Consider the following 20,103-nt stretch of genomic DNA (forward strand, 5'->3'; position numbering starts at 1 on the left):
CCAGTGTGTATTCAAAGTGCTTTACATGTATTATCTCACAATAATTCATGCAGCTGATACCATTATTACACCTTCTCATACATGAAAAGAAAGTGAGGTGCAGAGAGCTGAAAGAGCTTGCCCTCCGCCACACAACTGTTAAACTCAGGCAGTCTAACTGCAGAGGCCAAACCATTAACCACTCTGCCTCTCACTAGTATGTGATACTTCAAATTTTTAACATTTTAACCAATGACCAAATAGCCAAGGTCATTTGGAGGCTGTAGGTTCTGTAAAATACTTATTTCTATTTATTCTTATTCCAGGCAACGCTCTTTAAATTTTTCTTTATGTTTTCATATCCAAAGGTAGTTAGCACACAGTGTCACTATTTTCTTTTTCAGTTTTTTTTTTCTTGTAATTATTGTGTATTTATTAAGTGAATTTCCACAATAATTTTGTTGAACTAAAATTTGGGATCAGAGGACTTTGGTTAAAAGTGCATTAAATGTATAAATTAAGTTGGAAATTTTTCAATGTTTCCACCCAGAAAGTGCTGTATATTTCTTCCTTCATTTTTTAATTTATAAATACATTTTTAAAATTTTCTTAAAATAAACAGTATTTGATAAGATTACTCTTAAATGTGTTATAATTTTCATGGAAGTATAATATCTTATGTTGTCTAATTCTTTATCATTGGCATATAGGAATGCTATTTATTTGTCCATAAACTTGCTTTTTCTGAAATGTGAAACATAAAATTACCAAAGTCTACAAAAATAGAAAAGGTATACACTTTACTCAATAATGTCCAAAACATCCAGAAAAGATTTGCGTCACTATGAAAGGTGACAAAGAAACTATGGCATTTTCTTCCTTGTTTATATATAGGTTACACATTCGAGTTATCTGTCACTGATGCATTTCCATATAATTTTTCCAATAGTAAGAGAGAAGGCAACATGCTGGTGAGTGCAATAGAGCCACCTCCCTCAGATTACGTTGCTCTCCGTGACCCATCCTAAGTCTCACAGTTCAAGCTAATCATTGACAGAGCTTTACAATCACAAGCTTTTTTACTGAAGCGTTGATAAGACAGTCGAGCAGTTAGTGGCAAATGAAGCCAGGCTGTGCGGCATGATCTCCAGGGAATGAATGGATTTCCTTCAGCACCGATGAAAGAAACATACGCTATAGCAAAACAATGTCCAGCGGGGGACTGCACAGATCTGTCATCCTGTCAGCGTTTATTCTCCTACGAGCTGTTACTGGATTCTCTGGAGACGGAAGAACTATATGGTCTAAAAATCCTAATTTCAGTCCGGTAAATGAAAGTCAGCTGTTTCTCTATGACACTTTTCCTAAAAACTTTTTCTGGGGCGTTGGGACTGGAGCATTTCAAGTGGAAGGAAATTGGAAGGCAGACGGAAAAGGACCTTCTATATGGGATCACTTCATCCATACACACCTTAAAAATGTCAACAGCACGAATAGTTCCAGTGACAGTTACATTTTTCTGGAAAAGGACTTATCAGCCCTGGATTTTATAGGCGTTTCTTTCTATCAATTTTCAATTTCCTGGCCAAGGCTTTTCCCGGGTGGAATAGTATCAGCTGTCAACGCAAAAGGTCTCCAGTATTATGATACTCTTCTCAATGCTCTGGTACTTAGAAACATTGAACCTGTAGTTACTTTATACCATTGGGATTTGCCTTTGGCGCTTCAGGAAAAATATGGGGGGTGGAAAAATGAAACCATGATAGATTTCTTCAATGACTATGCCACATACTGTTTCCAGACGTTTGGGGACCGTGTCAAATATTGGATTACAATTCACAACCCATATCTAGTCGCTTGGCATGGGTATGGAACTGGTATCCATGCTCCTGGAGAGAAGGGAAATTTAGCAGCTGTCTACAGCGTGGGACACAACCTAATCAAGGTACTGTACAGCTGACTTCATAGTATACTTTCAGAATATAAAGAGCAGGAGTTTAAAAGAAACTCTATAAAAATGTATGTTTCACTTAAATAACTTTTTACTGAAATCAGCTCAACTAATTTTAGTCTAATTCACAAGTTCTATCCTCAGATTTCATACTTAAGGTAGTGCATGTTTTATTTACCTAAGCTACTATTACTGTATTAACCCAATTATTTTCCCTAAATATTGCACTTTTTAAATTAACTATTTTAAAACCTACAGCTATACATCAGAAAGTGAGAATATGAGTTTACTTTCATCCTGTGGAAAACCAGCCCTTCATAAATTTAATTGTTGAAATCCTTTTTCTGATCATATGCAACCAATTCAGAACTTAAGGTTAAGGCATGACCATTCCAAACATGTATTTGTTGTTGATATTGCTATTCTTAGTGATACTTAGCAATAATGAGGTAGATAAATGTTAGCTAACTGATGATACATATTAAATGCAGGAATTGAAATAAATGTATTTCACAGTTGATTTTGTGTTACATGGCAGAAAAGATGAGACTATTTGTTCTAGGAGTTAAAATTAAACTAGTAATATAACAACTGGAAAGAAAATGCTCTACTAAGTGTTTTAAAGGAGTATATTTCAAAACCTAAGTTTATGTTGGGAAATGCTAAAATGATTAAAAGAATAGTGAAATGTAAGGAAAATAATAGCTAATATTTATTGAGAAGTTATTATTTACCACAAATGACATTAAGCATATTATATGTATTATCATATTTAATCCTCATAATAACCTTATGAACTAGGTCCTTTATTATCCCCATTTTAAAGATGAGGAAACTGAAGCTTAATGAGATTAAATAAGTTGCCCAAGGTGACAGAGTAAAATGAGCTGCTGTGACCATGGAATTTATAAATTACAACATTATTAAACACAGAATATCTATATTAAGAATATTTTTAAAAGAGCAATCTTTCAGGAATTTTCAAGAGATTTTTGTCTTACATTGAGGCTAATATCTAGAATCAGGCTTCACTTTTTAATCTAGTTTACTTGGAAAAAATAAATTACTCTGGACACCTGCCACATTTTGAAAATGAAAAAAGCTTTACTAGTAGGGTTTAATAATGTGCTAGGAGAAGTAATTTGATGTTTTAATAATCAAATGTTAAATATATAGAAACAGAAATATGTATAGGAACATAAAATTACTCTATGTCTAAATTTGCACATACAAAAATACCTGTTAACCCTTCTTTCCTTTTTGAACTTTTTGGATTATTATACATGTGCATTGCACTGTTTCAGTCACATCTGCCCTTGGAGTTTCAGTTAACAGATTGCATTACAATCTCAAGGTCATTTACGTATCTTTGACTGTACTTGTGTACAGAACAAATATTAATATATAGATATACTGTGATTTGGCAAATAGGCCTCAAAGGGGAGAAAGCATACAGCTACTAACTATGAAGATTATGCATATATATATTTTAGAAAAATATTCCTTTTATTTAGTTATTTAAATTATTAAAATAATACATGCTCATGTAAATTGAGATATAAAGTGAAAAAGTTAAATTTATCCCTCCCTCTGCACCTGATATTCCCACACTCAAGGAAACTACTGTTAGTAGTATCTCATATAGTCTTCATAAAGCTTTCTATGCAAATATACACATGTGCATATATGCTTATTTAACCTTTTTATAAAGAAAAATATTCTAAATTGTTAAAAGTTTTGGGTCACCTGGAAAAATGTTAACAATTAGAATTATCATGAAGAATATGTTTCAGTGGTTAATTTAAAGCCCTAAAAACTATCTGGTAAAAACACACAGAAAAAAAGTTTTAATTAACAAATAGATACTGTTTCCAAACTTATTCTATCAAAGCTATATTTTCAGATATTTTTCATTTTCCTCTAATTTGAGATAAACTCTGTCTTTAACATAAAATTAGATAAAATTTATTGTTTAAAATAAAAGGCTTACATTTTGATTATTTTCCAAATAATTACTTTCTTCCCTTTAAGTTTCTAAATCACTGACCTACATAAGGAGCATGAGGGGTCCCCTGTAATCAGTCAGAAAGTGAAATGTGCTGCATAACCCAATGACTTATAGCACCAGAGAGAAATCTTGCAATACTTTGGCAGCCCGGGGTGAACTAGATTTTCTCATTTACCCCCTCTCTGGCCTTCCTTTAACATAGAAAAGACTCATTTGATATTTTATGTTGCAACAAAGTATTTCTCCCTTATTATGCCAACTTGCGACCCACAAGAAGCATTTCTTTAGGCTTAGCTTTTTGTCCAAGAACATTTATTGAGTTAAAAAAAAAAACTAATATAAAACTAAATTCACAGGTCATTTATAGACCACTTTATTCCCCAATCCTCAGATACTGAAAAGATTTCACAGTGGCTCTTCGTAGCCTTTCTAGTTCCAGGATGATGTTGAAAATACCATCTTAGTCTTAAATGTTCTGGTTTGCAGGAAACCTGAAGGGTCTAGCCAGTCCTGAGACTGACCTGGAATCTAGATTTCACTTTATTGCATATCTGGGGATTACTTTAGAGCAAACTAAGTCTCAGGTAAAAATCTGCCACAATGATACCTACTAATAGATGCTCCACTCTGAGTTTTTAACATTTGGACAGAAAGAGGGTGCATTCTTTGGCCTTGACCATCTCTAAGCACTGTAATCATAGCTTTAAATATTTTCTATGATTTTTACAATAACCTTCCCAGGTACCTATTATCATCTCTGTTTACAGAGTGACATTTCTACCAAGCATCATGTCACTGCTTTGCATAAAATCCATTAGTGGCTTTCCAAAGTGTTAGGAATGAAGTCCCAAGTTTTCACAAGATCTTCAAGACACAACCCCAGCCTCCATTTCCTCCCTCCTGGCCACAAACGCTAACCCCTAGTACTCTCGGCTCCATAATAACGCTCTGCTAGGAGTGCTTTGTGAAAGGGAAACTCGCTCAGTCGTGTCCGACTCTTTGTGACCCCATGAACTGTAGCTCACCAGGCTCCTTTGTCCATGGGATTCTCCAGGCAAGAATACTGGGGTGGGTAGCCGTTCCCTTCTCCGGGGGATCTTCCTGACCCAGGGATCGAACCCAGGTCTCTCGTATCACGGGCAGATCCTTTTCTGTCTGAGCCACCCCAGAACCCCGGAGGGCCTTAATTTTACGCTGCTATTCCTCTCCACGCAGCCTCTGTGCGTGCGTGCTAAGGCTACTGGCGCTCTATCCAGCTAGAACGCGCTTATTCCTCCCTGCTTTATCCAACTAATGTCCTTCAAGACTCAATTTCAGCAGTCTCCACTTCCAAGTTCTCGACTCAATAGAGTTAGTGCCCCTCCTGAGGGCTCCCGTAATAAGACTGCTTCCTTCTATCATAGCACTCCTTTCATGTGGTATTCTTCCATCTCCCTCCACTAGCCTGAGAGTTCTTTGCAAAGAGAGACTGATGTGTTTTATGTTTCCAGCACCTAACACAGAATATTAGGTACATGCTAGGTATTAATATTGTAGAATGAATGGTTTGGGATTTCTATCTTATACCTTGTAATCAAAGAGCCAACCACAAGTTCAAAATTCATATTTCATTGCATTCTAGCTACTTCTTGAAATATTGCTTATATTTATTCAGTGGTGTGTTTTATAAGTTAGGATTCTTGGTTGCAAGAGACAGAAACCTAACTCAAGTTGACTCAAGCAAAAATGAGCAATTTCCTGTAACCAAATCACAGGGATGAACAGACCCAGTAACTAGGACACCCTCAGAGGCCCCTTATCTTAGTCTGTCTTGTTCATTTCTTCTTGTGGGTTTGCCCCATACTCTCCCTTGTAGAGGAAAGAGTTCTCTGTCCCAAAATCAGGTTTTAAAATCCCAGAGACGAGGTTCTAGCCTCTTTGGCCTATGCATGCGTGCCTCAGGGCAGCAAAACGCCAGGTTTTCATGTTAATAAAGGCAGTAATGGTATCTGTTTTTATTCTATCTGTAAATCAACAAATATGCAAAATAATTTAAATGTATGAATTTTATTCCCCTCCCCCACCTTAAAAATGAAATATTTGAGAGCCTCTGAGTAAAGACACAGGGAGGTGGGGGATATGAGGTTGCTCATAAGATGGTAACTCCTTCAGTTTATTACTCCTCTAAATACTGCCAGCTTCTATGACAGTTCTGATCATTTCATGGCTTTAAGTTATTATCTGTCATAGACGTGTACTGTTTACATAGTACCAGGATTTCTTAACCTGGGTGCTGTTGACATATTGGGCCAAATAATTCTTCCTCCTCGTGAGCTGTCCTGCGCTTTGCAGGATGTTCAGCAGCATTCCTGGCCTCTATCCCCAGATGACAGTGGCACGCTTGTCCCCAGGGTTACAACCAAAATTGCCTCCAGACATCGCCAAATGTCCCCTGGAATTGAGGGGGGGTGCAAAATTTCTCCCCCTTCCTTCCCTTGAAAACCACTGACTTAAAGCTATAAATTGTCAACTGGTTAAAGATATGAAGCATAAAGAACAGCAACTTTGAAATACAATCAGTATGAGGGACATACAATTGTCTCAGTTTTACAAAATCATCTCAAGGAGATTTTCACCAGACTTGTTAAGTTCCATACACAGATCCTAATCTATAGCATATCAGGATATTTTTGGAGAACAAATGACACTTTAAAAAATATTAAACGAGAAATTAACATTGATGATTGTATCTAGTTTGGCTTTTCACACATTGGGAATAAAGACTGTTCCTACTAGTTTTGTGTTATTTGTAAAAGACTTGAAAAAGTTGCCCCAACCCATTTCTCTTATATAGTTACTTATGAACAAAACAATAAACTTACTTTTTGCACACTTGTTCTTTTTTAAGAGTAAAATTCAAGAATTCAGACAAAATGTTATAGAAGCAATATTATAAATATATGAATATTTATCTGTTTTTGATGCCATAACTTTGTGTTTCACAAAGCATTACTTCATGGTGGCTTTTTGCTGGCTCGTTAGTATACCCAAGTATCACATGCATTATTATTTTTTCTTTAAAAATGTTTATTTTGAGGGGAGTCTCCTGGGGTTCTAATGGTTAAGATTTGGTATTTTCACTGCCATAGCCCGGGGTTCAATCCCTGGTTGGGTAACTGAAATTCCATAAGATGATTGGCCAGAAAAAAAGATAGTGAAAAAAACAGTTTATTTTGAAAGGAAATCTTATATCCTATTATATATGAAAGACCAGTGTTTTCTAATATCCTTAAATATGTGACATTTAAAATAAAAGAATGTTCATCTTTGTTATGCCCAATATCATATTCCATGCAAAAAGATATAGATGTACCAGCCTTGAAAAACCATAATGAATATCTAAATTTTATTCTGCATTTGAGTATATATTCAGTGGGATTCCCTTGTGGCTCAGAGGGTGAAGACTCTGCCTGCAATGCAGGAGATCTGAGTTTGATCCATGGGTCGGGAAGATCCCCTGGAGAAGCAAATGGCAACCCACTCCAGTCTTCTTGCCTGGAAAATCCCATGGATGGAGGAGCCTGGCAGGCTACAGTCCACAGGGTCACAAAGAATCTGTCACGAGTGAGTGACTTCACTTTCACTTTTCACTTTTTTCAGTCCTAATACCAAACACAGTGTATCATTTAAAAATGTGTCATAAAATACATTTTCTTATGCAGTTAAAGTAATTTTAGTAGCGTAAAACTATTCATTAAATGGGAAAATGTCAATATTTATCTTTATGTATGAGTATTTTAAATATTCATATTTTATTTTCTGAATATTTTACATTTATTTGAAATAAACTTTTCAGTAAAATCTTTAATGAAATAGAATTACATAAAAGAAAATATAGGTCAACACTGTTTGTATACCACACACAAATGATGAAATGATATCTTTAAATTCCTCAGGGGCTCAAGAGATTGCTTAATACTGTGAAACAGGCTTTCAGGACAAGATATGTTGGGAAACTCTACTCGAGGTCAAGGCCTCACCAGTTTGTTCCTGAGCCTGGAATATGACTTGATTTATACCCTATTTTTCCACCTCTTTGAGGAACTCTGTCTTGGCATTTATTGGCGTCATTCCCTCAGAGAAGGTCACACAAGGCTGCATATGTATTAGGTATTCAATAAATAATTCAATTGATTATTTTCTATTTAAGGAAAATCTGCTTTGCCCCAGAAAGGATTTAAAATTGTAATTGAATAAAAGTGGCTTCAGACGCACACACACACACACACACACACACACCCCAAACCAGATACTGGCATAAACATATTGTCTTTTCAGAACATGCAAATTCACTGTGTGTCTGCTTCTATGAAAAAGTTTACATTGAAAGCCCATCTCAAAACAACGTGTACAATGTCGACAGCTCTGAAAGCTGAGTGGTGTGTTTTCAGGGGTCATTATATTATCCTTTCTACCTTATGTGTTATGACAACTTTCACAATTAAAAGCAAAAAATACATAAAGAAAGCAAAGAGATTATTTTGTATTTTGAAAAGAAAAGAAAACACTCATCGTTCTATAGTATGCTTCTTAAAGGTTCTGTCAAAATTCCTAACCAAAATTTAATGCTAAAACTGCAGAAACAGCTGTGAAAAAGCCACCATTCACATGATTTATAGCTAAACCTTCTTTGGCAACAGACGGCTGCAACTGTTTTCTTGAACAAGAAGGCTGCCCTGTTTCATAGGCACATTTCAATAGATTAAATGTCATTTTTAAACCTCTTCAGCCCAACGCCCCCCCCCAATATTCTGAAAACTAAGCATAATATTTTAAAATGGAGTTTCTAGCAGGAGCACTTTTTAGCTTGTCTTGGCTACAGAGAAGCAAAACCTTCAAGGATCATCTGAAATGGTTTTTTTCCATGAAAAAATAAGAGGAATTTTTAAAAGCTCCCTTGTTAAAATTGGGTTGCAAGACAACAATATATTAAAATTAATTTTTGTTAAATATGCTAGCTAAAAAACTTGCCCAAGCTTTTCTGTCCATGAGAACATTAAAAGAAACTAACTTGCTACCTTCCACCACTTCCCTTCTAATACCAAAAACAACAAAACAAAGGAAAAATAACAGAAATAGAGTAAAGGACAGAAACTGGTTTTAATTCTTAAAAAGTGGGCACTTGAGACAATTATTACAGATAGCTTTTTTATGTTCTATTATACTATTCTTAATAGCTATCAGGATAAGACTATTTTATCGCACACCTATTATTGTGTCAGAAACTGTACTAGGTTTTGCCATTTCCTTCTCCACTTTTCATATGTTACCTCGTTTAATTTTTAAATCAACCCTGCCAGGTAGGTATTCTTAGAGGCATTTTATAGTTGATGAAACTGAAGCCCACAGAAATTTGTATTTTGTATGATTGTGAGATTACACAACTGTACAAATGTGTTTTCTTAAATTCACAATAAGTGTCAGATTCAAAATTTAAATTTCATTGGTCTGAATACAAGTTAGAAAGTTAGCTGACATGAATCAGCTACCTAGCCTCAGCAAAAAAGAACAATTTACAGCCACTTGTGTTGATACAGACTTGATAGATATTTGACTTCACTTTGCCTATTTAAAGATCAAAACAATCTAGCTATGTGTTTTATTTGTCCACAAAATCTATAAACAGTTTATCCCTAACTCGTGCATTAATCATGAGGTTTATTATCTGTCCCATGATTTTAATTTTTATTTGTCAGAACTTTAATGTTCCATTAAAGTTCTATTTACTCATATATGTGTGCTTTTGGCAATACCATCTAAAGTTTAAAAATGTTAACATAACTATTCATTTAATTAGCTAATGCATGGTATATATATAACATTATATGTACATAAATATGTGTGTGTGTGTGTATATATATATGTATATATATATATATATTTTTTTTTTGCCTCACTGAGCAGCTTGCAGGATTTCAGTTTCCCAACAGGGATTGAACCCGGGCCATGGCAGGGAAAACCCAGAATCCTAACCACTAGGCCACCAGGGAACGCCATAGTACCTATAATTATAATCCCAACTCATCTTTATTACGACCTAAGACGCATCTAACAAGATATAGGAAATAGTGATCAAGCAAGTTAAAATTAGTGTTCTTATCAATGTTTCTAATCAAATTTGAATACAAGGTTAAAACAGCTTTTGGATAAGAATTGCCAGAGAGTTTCAATAACCAGAATACCATTGTTTGACAGAAGAGTCTAGTAAAAAAACTATTTGTAGAGGACAGTTGGTATTTTAAAACCTTCAAGAGACCTGTGTTTACCTTTTCTAATCATTAAGTAGAAAAAGTTATACTTCAGTGAATGATTAACAGGTTTAAATAAATGTAATTATAAGTGTTCAGAGAATAACATTGTGATCATATTTAAACAGCTTGATTTGATGTGAACACTCTCATAGAAAATTAGGCCCAACTGGAGATCAAAAATATTGTAACTAATGGAAACAGTGCTAGATACAATGAAACTATGAACTGAGGGAAACATTATACTAGTTTATAATATAATACATGTGTCATTTAATTGCATGCAAAAAATCTTACTGAGAAAACTATTAGAAAATAATTTATATTAAAAGAAAAAGGAGTAATTAAAATTATTGAACATTAACAGCGATTCTGTTGCTGGAAAGCAGAGGGACACTGAGAATAGACTAGAACCTTCTAACTTACTAACCAATAAATAGTGAATCACAGAAGTAATGAAAGTGACTTCCTGGGTGATCTAATCAGTTCAGTTCAGTTCAGTCGCTCAGTCGTGTCCGACTCTTTGCGACCCCATGAACCGCAGCACGCCAGGCCTCCCTGTCCATCACCAACTCCCGCAGTTTACCCAAACTCATGCCCATCGAGTTGGTGATGCCATCCAGCCATCTCATCCTCTGTCGTCCCCTTCTCCTCCTGCCCCCAATCCCTCCCAGCATCAGGGTCTTTTCCAATGAGTCAACTCTTCGCACGAGGTGACCAAAGTACTGGAGTTTCAGCTTCAACATCAGTCCTTCCAATCTAATAGTGCCACCTAAAAATTGGGGGAGCCTTGAGGCTGGTGAAAACCAGGATCCTTTAGTATTTTGAAGGAGTCCATTCATTGGTTCTCTACAGCATCATATCTTGACCAGAGATTCTGTGACTGAGTCTTAAATAAAGGGTTGGGTTTACTGTTATCAGTTCATTTTACATGGTAATCACATGTTATTGTATGCTTCCTCGTTTTACCTTTAAATATCAACATGTTATTCTGGAGTGGGAAAAAAAACAAAAACATTCTTTAATATATAATGAAATACAGAAGAACAGAACTTTTTATTTAAGTCACTTTTTTTTTGTATTTGAGACTTTTGGAACTTCAGAGAAAACGAAAAGTGATAGCACAGAGCAATTAAATTCACTGACAGGAAACATCTGTTTCAACCTATTCTCTTGACTTTTTAAAATTTCAAAATAGTGCATTTTTACTACAAAACATTTAAACAATACAGAAAGACATAAAGTTAAAAATGAACAGTCTTCTCTTTTCTTACTCCCTAAATCCATACCCCAGAACTAACAATGCTAGCAGCTTGCTCAATGACAAAATATATTTCTCTCTATATATAAGCCTATACATATAGACATTTTTTAAAACTTTGAATCATATTATTACATTAAGATTTTGTTATCATTTCTAACTAATTGAAATGTATGAATAAGTATACTATTTTTATTCTACCTCTTTCTGTACTTCTCTCTCCTACTAGAGGTCATAGGTCACCTGAGGGCAGGAGCTATCTTGTTAATATTTTTTCTAAATTTACTAAAGTGCCTTGTATTTGTTTTCTCTTTGTATGTATGCTTTTTTTGTTGTTTTGTTTGTTTGTTTTTAAGCAGGGTATTGGGAAAAGTCTTCAATTAGCAACAATCGCACTATGGATAAATTTAATTGGCTACAATACTGTCACTGTGCAAAGCTGCCTTGTTTTGTTAAATAAGTGTTTATAGACTTGATTAATTTAAGCAAATAATCACCATAATGAATGAAGAGTGAAGAAAAGGATAAAATAATAGCCATGGGTTGAAGAAAAGAGAGAAGTACAAATGATTTCTCTAAACTTGCTTTTACTGTTGTGTATAATTTCTTTAAGCGGAAAAAAATAATTAAGCAGAACGAGAGGTAATGCTGATGAACTCTCTGTTTTGGGACTGAGGTGATGTCCCAGCTGGTAAGGCTGGATGAAAAGTGAAAGTCACTCAGTTATGTCTGACTCTTTGCGACCCCATGGACTATAGCCCATCAGTCTCCTCTGTCCATGGAATTCTCCAGGCCTGAATACTGGGGTGGGTTGCCTTTTCCTTCTCCAGGGAATCTTCCCAACCCAGGGATCAAACCTGCTTCTCTTGCACTGAAGGTGAATTCTTTACCGCTGAGCCACAAGGGAAGTCCTCTTGAAGTGTTCCTGGCACCCCCGTCACATGCCTTCCTCACTGTACTGACCGTTTCTGTGCCATGTCTGTTACATACTCCTTGCATTTACGCGGCCTGTTCAATCACCTTTGAGTCTTTAAGATATAAATGTCTGTTTTGAAAGCATAGTTTTATGTGCATCATGTCCAGAAATGACAGTGACCTAGAGGATTTAGCTCTAATTCTAGCTTTGTACTAACTGAGCCATTGGGCAAGTTACGTATTTCTTGTGCTTCAGCATCTTTTCCGTAACAAAGAGTTTTAAAGAATTAGACCGGATGATCTCCAAAGTCCATCTTCTACCTCTAATTAGCAGGCAAGAACACAAAACTTGGAGCAATACAGCCTCGGCTTGACTTAACTTATGAACAAACCACCTAACCTCTCTTCCCTTGCTCTCTTATAAAATGGGAATAATAATAGTACCTACCTCTCGAGATTTAAATGAGGACTGTAATGAGATAGGACATGGAAAGTAGTTAGAATAGTGTTTAGTATCTTTATAGACTGAACAACACATGTTTGTTATTCAGTCGCTAGGTTGTGTCCAACTCTTTGCAACTCCATGGATTGCAGCATGCCAGGCTTCCCTGTCCTTCACTATCTCCCAGAGTTTGCTCAAACTCATGTCCATTGAGTCAATGATGCCATCCAACCATCTCATCCTCTATCACCCTCTTCTCCTCCTGCCCTCAATCTTTCCCAGCATCAGAGTCTTTTCCAATGAGTCAGCTCTTCTCATCAGGTGGCCAGAGTATTAGAGCTTCAGCATCAGTCCTTCCAATGAAAATTTGGGATTGATTTCCTTTAGGATAGATTGGTTTGGTCTCCTTGCTGTCCCCGGGACTCTCAAGAGCCTTCTCCAGCATGACCAAAAGCATTAGTTCTTTAGTGCTCAGACTTCTTTATGGTCCAACTCTCACATCCATACATGACTACTGGAAAAACCATAGCTTTGACTATATGGACCTTTGTTAGCAAAGTGATGTAGAAAAGCTATGACAAACCTAGACAATGTATTAAAAAGCTCAGTATGTTTAGCACTAGATATATGTTTATTTTTATTACAGTTTATATTATAAATTTTCTATGATTCTGCAATTTAAACACTATTCTATTTCATCTTGAAAATCACTCACCTTTAAGGAACTGTTTAATTATGACTTGTGCAAAGATGATGCTGGGCTAAGTGCTATGCAAGGAAAGCATCCCTGCCCTTTCAGTCTAACATTGACACTGGTGTACAGATCACCATCTTCAGTCAAGACAGTCAAGTGTAAAAATGGTTCCTAAGGGATGCAGTTAGCCTCTGACAGCAGTGAGGACAATATCCAATGTCAACATTGCTAGTTCTAGGAAAGAGGGGAATTACACATAAATGTCACATGCTGTACTAGGCACTTGGACAACAACATGGTTTTCTGAAAATCCCAAATTTGCTGATAGGTCCTCCATGAACTTTCTACATGATCCTAAATTTCAGACACATATAGATATTTTATTCTCAACAGGCAAGAGTGAGACCCTCATTCTAAGACTATTTAGTTCTTTTAATAACCAAGTGCAGCAGAAAGAAAAAAGAAAATGTAATTTTAAAACAGTCTGTCGTGGTTCATGTCAAATGGCCTTTCCCCAAGATTCAAAATTTAGAACTGGTGGGACATAGAGAAAACCGGATGGTTTAGTGAAGTGTTCAGAGAGGCCTGGGTTCACATCCTGGCTCCACCACCATTCAGTCTCAGTAAACTTCAGTTTCTTCTCTAAAATGGGAAAATAAAACCTGCTCTGCAGAGGCTGTATTATCAACAGTGTATCTCAGGTCACCAGCAAACTAGCCGATCCATAGTGGGCATTCATTCAACAAGTATTCTATGCCAGGCTCTCCCCTGAGCATCTGTTTGTAAAACTGTGAACAAAATAGATACAGTCCCTACACTTAAGAAGCCTGTAGGCCAAGAGTGGATCTATGTTGCATGAGATTTACATAAAGGAAAAAAAAGCAAAAAAAAAATCATAAACACAAGTGTTGGTACAAAAGTAAACATCTATTTAGAATGAGAAAAATACTACAACAAATTACTGTAGTAATTGTAGTCTTAGAGATTCAGATTATTTTCTGAGGTCTCTCCCAGGAATTTATCTGATATACTTAATTAGAAACATTTCCAATCACTGTCTGGCTCCCCACTCCACCCAGGACATTTCATGGGGACTCAGGCCAGTGAGGAGCCCTGAAGTTTTAGGATCCTTAGGATCACAGTCAGTCTGCCTTTGTGGCAAGCCCCAAAGTGGTAGGTCTTCTTTTTACTTTTGTAATAATTATATTATTTGTAATTTTCAGAGTGGTTTCCATATTGACTATCTTTAACTTTTTATTTCTAAATTCTGAGGAAAGGCTTCAAGTCTCCTATCCAGGCCATTTTGGCTTCAGTTATACTTGGAGATATAGTCTTTTTGCATGAAAATATTACTAACAGGATCACTATTGTCAATTTAATAAAAACAGAAAACTTAAAATGTCATTCCACCTTCTGCAAAGTTGGCATGCAAATATTCCCCTTGGGCAAGTAATCTGAACTTCAGTAAGGTACCAGTTTACTGATACTGATTTCTTCTAAGTGCCCTCCTAATATCTGGAGAAACCTACAGATGCTTCACTTAATAAATTATTACCTTTATTCTAAACCTTTTCTTCTTTGTGTTGCCAGGCTTAGATTCTGGCTCAGGCATTAGTTTAATCTAGTAATATTACAATTGAAATTAGAATTCTATGACAATAATAGGACCTTTTTTTGCAGGAACAAATATATTAGTGTAGTTTTTATATGACTTCTATGGGGAAATCCTGACACTATGCAAATTGACAACAGTCAATGATTTGTAAGAATAAGTTGAAGATATAATGTTTGAAAAGAAAATAGGAGGAAAATGAATTTTAACATGATCTGTGTTACTCCAACCATACAAAACATGAATTCAAACCATTTTAGAAATACAACTGGTAAATATCTTCTTTATGAAAGGTAATAACTTTTGTTAATATTTATATTCTCTCCTAAGAATAATGAGTGTAAGATATTGTTTCCAAGAGAGTTTCAAGATTGTCAAGAAATAATAAGAAAATAACAATCACATAATATATTTCAAGGAAATAATAGTCATACAATCTTTTTAGCAATGAACTATAAAGTTGACGTATGTTAAGCGCCCAATAAATAATGTGGAGTGAATGAATATTAAATAACTTGGAAGAGCAGGAGTGTAACTACTAGAGGACTTGATACTTAATATAAAGATGTGCTGGGGAAAAATAAAAAAATATTTTAAAGTACTAGGTGAATCAAATGGAAATTAATCCTAGCCCAAATGGACAATGAATAAACTCAGTCAGCAGCAACAAAAATAAATGAGGACAAAACTGTCAGCCAGGAGCCTTGAGAGTTGAGGGAACGCCATCTGCGAACACGGGCCGGGCCCACACGACTTCCCACAGTTGTTCTCCACAACAAGTTAAATAATTTTCAGCTCACTCCTTTAAAGTACTTAAAAAAAATAAAGTACTTTAAATTTAGGTTTTTGTGGTTTTCATAAGGTCTTTAAGTATATTACCTATTCTGTCTTCACAATAATTCTCTAGGATGTCTATTTTACTGCTGCTGAGAGGGAAATGCCTTATTAAGGCAAGACCTTAAAGTCAATTAGTAGCAGGGCCAGTGCCAAAGCCTAGGTGTCCTGCTTTCAAGATCCAGGTCCTGTCCCCTGTGGTACCATGTAGGTGAGCAGCCCTTATGTAGCATTCCTGACCGCCAGTTATCCCCCGAAAGAGCAATCAATGATTCCAAGTAGATGGCTGAAAAGCAGTCACACTGAAGGCCAACATGTATGCAAAGCAATTTGGAAATATGTAAAGCATTTCAAAAAATAGGTAGCTCATTCCTGGGATTTTTTTTAAAAAAAAAGGAAATAATTCAAACAAATTAAAAGTTACAGGACCAAAGTGAGTCATTACATTATTTATGGCAGAAAGGAAGGAGGAAAGGGTGTGAGGGAGGGAAGAAAGACCAAAGAGGGAGAAAAGGGAGGGAGGCGGGAGGGAGGAAAGGAGACAGGAAAGGAAAAACAAGCTAATTTTTATTAAAACAGGGAGATGACTAAGTAAATCATATTGCATCCAACTCACACTGTTAAGGTTATTATGAAAACTAAAAATAACATGGAAAATGTTAGAGGGACTTTAGCTGAGAAATATATTTCAAAAAGCTGGGAAGGAAAACAGAAATATGAAAACAATGCGCTCTGATTGTGGAGTTCTAAAGTAAATTTTCCTTAATGGTGCTAGTACTTTATTAAATAGCTTTAACAATAAACAACTTTATAGTTCACATGCAAATATTTCAGCCAAAATGTGACTAAAACCACGCACAGATTTGAAAATTTAATTTTTGACCAATGATTGGGCATTCCTTAGACACAGGCGCGCGTGACGTACGAGGTTTCTTCAATACATGCCGGCCAAAGCACCGCCTTCCACTTGTGTCCCTTCCACCATGTCTTCCTGACCCTAACCCCTTCTTCATCTTTGTTTCGAAAGTTGTCCAGCTGTCTTATTTGCTTCCTATCATGTGTCTGGACTTCCAGTGGCATCAAAGAACAGCTATGTTAGATTAGAGGCGGGAACAGAAGGAGATATTGGGCCCCTGGCTGTCTCTCAGCGACATTAGGCCCTGCTATCTGCCTCAGAAAGAAAAAGCTGACTTCTCCTTTAAGCTACTGAATCTGAAGAACAAAGGTTGAAGCTCCCTTAAATCAATCATTCCAAAGGTAGATGGCCTTGTACGAGATAGAGGGTAACCTTGGAAAATCACAGAATGCCGGTTGTGCAAGGTTGCAGGGCCCCGGTTGCACGCGCCCCACGAGTTGTGGTCCAGCGGCCCAGCAGACCGCCTTTATGAGCGCTGGACCAAAGCACCACGTAGATATTCCAGCTTCATCAAGAGTTATGTCAAACTCACTCTTTTGGAGCAACACTTTTTACCTGGTTACTTGGCAAACAGGATCAAGTTATAACTATAAATACTGCACCAAGAACCTCCCCCGCATTCTCTCCATGAGAATGGAGAGGCTCTCTTCAGCCCAGAGCAAAGATAACCCTAGATACCTTGATAGCCTATGCAAATAGCAGCAAAGGTGAAGGAGACACTGTGAAACAGCAAGGTCACCTTGGTGTAACAACATGTGTATGTAGCATGTGTATATAGATGTATGGGGAGATCTATATTTCCAGAAAACTTGCTTGGAAAACTACTGCAAAGATACGTCTGTTTTATCACAGGTTACATCACCTTTCATATAATCACTGAAATATGCAGTAGAACATTTATTTCAAAGAAAATTCCCCCTCCTTGTTTTTTCCTATTAGAACTGGTTAATCACTGTTAGGACTGGTTTAATACATTACACTAATTTCAACTCACTTTCCCTTTACTGTCTGATGACATCATATTTGCCAGGCAGCTAGTTTATGGCTCAGAATCTTACACGTGTTGAGTGCATTACAGTTTACACATCAGAAGTGCACACCCATCCACAGGAGGCGTACTACTGATCTCTGGGGCTTTTATGGATGAAAGCACTGAGGCTACCGAGGGATTAAGTGATGGATTAGAATAAGCAAAGAATGCCTCCCTTTGAATTCTAGCAATGCACAATTGCTTTTGTTTCAAATCAGGAAAAATGCAGTTAAGACCCGCTGTGATTCCAGCCCCAGAAAAGTCTAGAGCAGCTGAGACCACCTCAGGTGGAGTCTGTCCCAGGCAGTACTGAGAGTCCTTCCAGACACTGGAACCTCAGGTTGGAGGCAGGGGAGGAGGCTACAGCCTGAACACTTTTTTGAGAAGAATATTCTTTAAGGATCTTTAGGAACATTGGGGTGCTTGCTAAGTGGTTCCAGAATCTTCCAATGAAAACTGAGTAAGAACAGGTAGTTAGAGTCAATAGCTGGAGGCATCTACTTCTTCAGAAAATCTTTCATGAAATTGTTTGATTTAGCTCTTCTTGCATAAAGCAAGGAGACATCAGTTTTGAAATCCTCACCCCTTACATTAATGTCTATCTTTCCCCACCCTAACAGAGTTTATGGAGCATTTTTAATGTCCACAGGATCTATTAGGTTTGAACTGTTGTTCATATTTTATTGTTTTTGACCTACAAAAAGGGACTTCTGGATAATTCAACCCAATATAATAAAACATCTCCAGTGAGCAAAAAAAAAAGCTAAGGAACAGATTGAAAGCTGACTTTGTGGGTTGGAAGCAGTAAGGGTTTGTGCTCTTGTTCTAGAAGCACCCAAATAGAGGAGAAATTGGCAGATTTAGGAAGAGACATGAAGAGGCAAGCAAGTCAGGTGCCGAGAAGAGGAGAGGTGAGCAGACTGCATCAGGAAGGAAGTCCTGGCCTCCCAGGGCAGGAAGGAGGCCTTGGGCATTCATCTGGCTTGCGTGCGCGCTTAGTCGCTTCAGTTGTGTCCAACCCATCACCGCCCCATGGATTATAGCCCGCCAGTCTCCTCTGTGCCTGGAATTCTCCAGGCAAGAATACTGGAATGGGTGCCCTGCCCTCTTCTAGGGGATCTTCCTAACCTAGGGATCGAACCCAGGTATCCCCCATTGCAGGTGGATTCTTTACCATTTCAACCACCAGGGAAGCCCTTAACTGGCCTAGAGCCATTAATTGGAATCCTTAATGTTTGCTTCTCCTTCTGATACACCTCATGGTTCTTTACTGGCTTAATTTAATGTTTTATTTTATGTGGTGCTATATTTTTCTGTTTCACACATTTTAGTCTTATTTTCCCATTGAGATCATTGGCTTCTGAGAGCAGGTTCCTGTACTATTTATTTCAGCTTCTCAAGGCAAGGCAAGACAGGCGTTCACTGAGTCAGCACTCAGTAAGTACCTATTAAATAGATTGGAGACCGATCATGAGGCTCTGTTTTAAGTGAGCTCAACTGGGAATGTAAACTCCAGGGGGACCCAATAATAACACCCATCTTTAGGCAGTAGCTCCTGGATGCTCTAGTCTATGCTACATAATCAATATATACACTAGCCCTGCGTCTGACAACAACTTTACAAAGGGGATTATTATTTTTAACTTCATTTTACAGCTGAAGATATGAAGAGATTTCAGAAAGTTTAAGTGACTTGTCAAAGGCCACTGTAGCTTGTACCTCAACTTGAAGCCCAAGTGTGCTGACCCCAAATCCTACACTATTTCCACTGGTTTCTGTTTTATACCATGCCTGCCACCCTTTTGTAATAACAGTAACAATAGCTAAGGGTTATATAGAGGTTACTCTGTGCCAGATCCTCTCCTAAAGTACATTAATTCATTCAATCCTTACAATAAGTGGTGAGCTCTGTTATTATCCATTTACAGAATTTAAAGGCTGTGTTATCTTGCATTTCTAACTTAGCGCCAAAAGATTCTGTAGAACAGTGAAAGATCACTGCTCAGAGTCTTTTTATATAGAGGAAAAAACCCTGTAATCCACATAGTATCTCACCTGCATGCAGCCCCAATAAGGCCTGGAAGGGAGACAGGGAGAGAAAAAGTAAGATGGAGCTTGGACAAGGGCTGTCTGCCTGTCCCTCGGTGATCTTACAGGGGAGCCTTTAGGTTGGA

At 36.9% G+C, this 20,103-nt stretch overlaps 1 protein-coding gene across 1 annotated transcript in view; it reads left to right on the plus strand.

Moving 5' to 3' along the window:
* Positions 1–1,104: 1,104 nt before the first annotated feature.
* The window catches only part of KLB (klotho beta), a 32,175-nt gene continuing 13,176 nt past the window's right edge, over positions 1,105–20,103 (plus strand). The window contains exon 1 of the mRNA XM_061164580.1: positions 1,105–1,924. Coding sequence (XP_061020563.1) covers positions 1,187–1,924 — 738 coding nt within the window. The 5' untranslated portion in view covers positions 1,105–1,186. The remainder of the gene's footprint in view (positions 1,925–20,103) is intronic.

Source organism: Dama dama, chromosome 17 (genome assembly GCF_033118175.1).
Source record: "Dama dama isolate Ldn47 chromosome 17, ASM3311817v1, whole genome shotgun sequence".
NCBI classification, from domain to species: domain Eukaryota; kingdom Metazoa; phylum Chordata; class Mammalia; order Artiodactyla; family Cervidae; genus Dama; species Dama dama.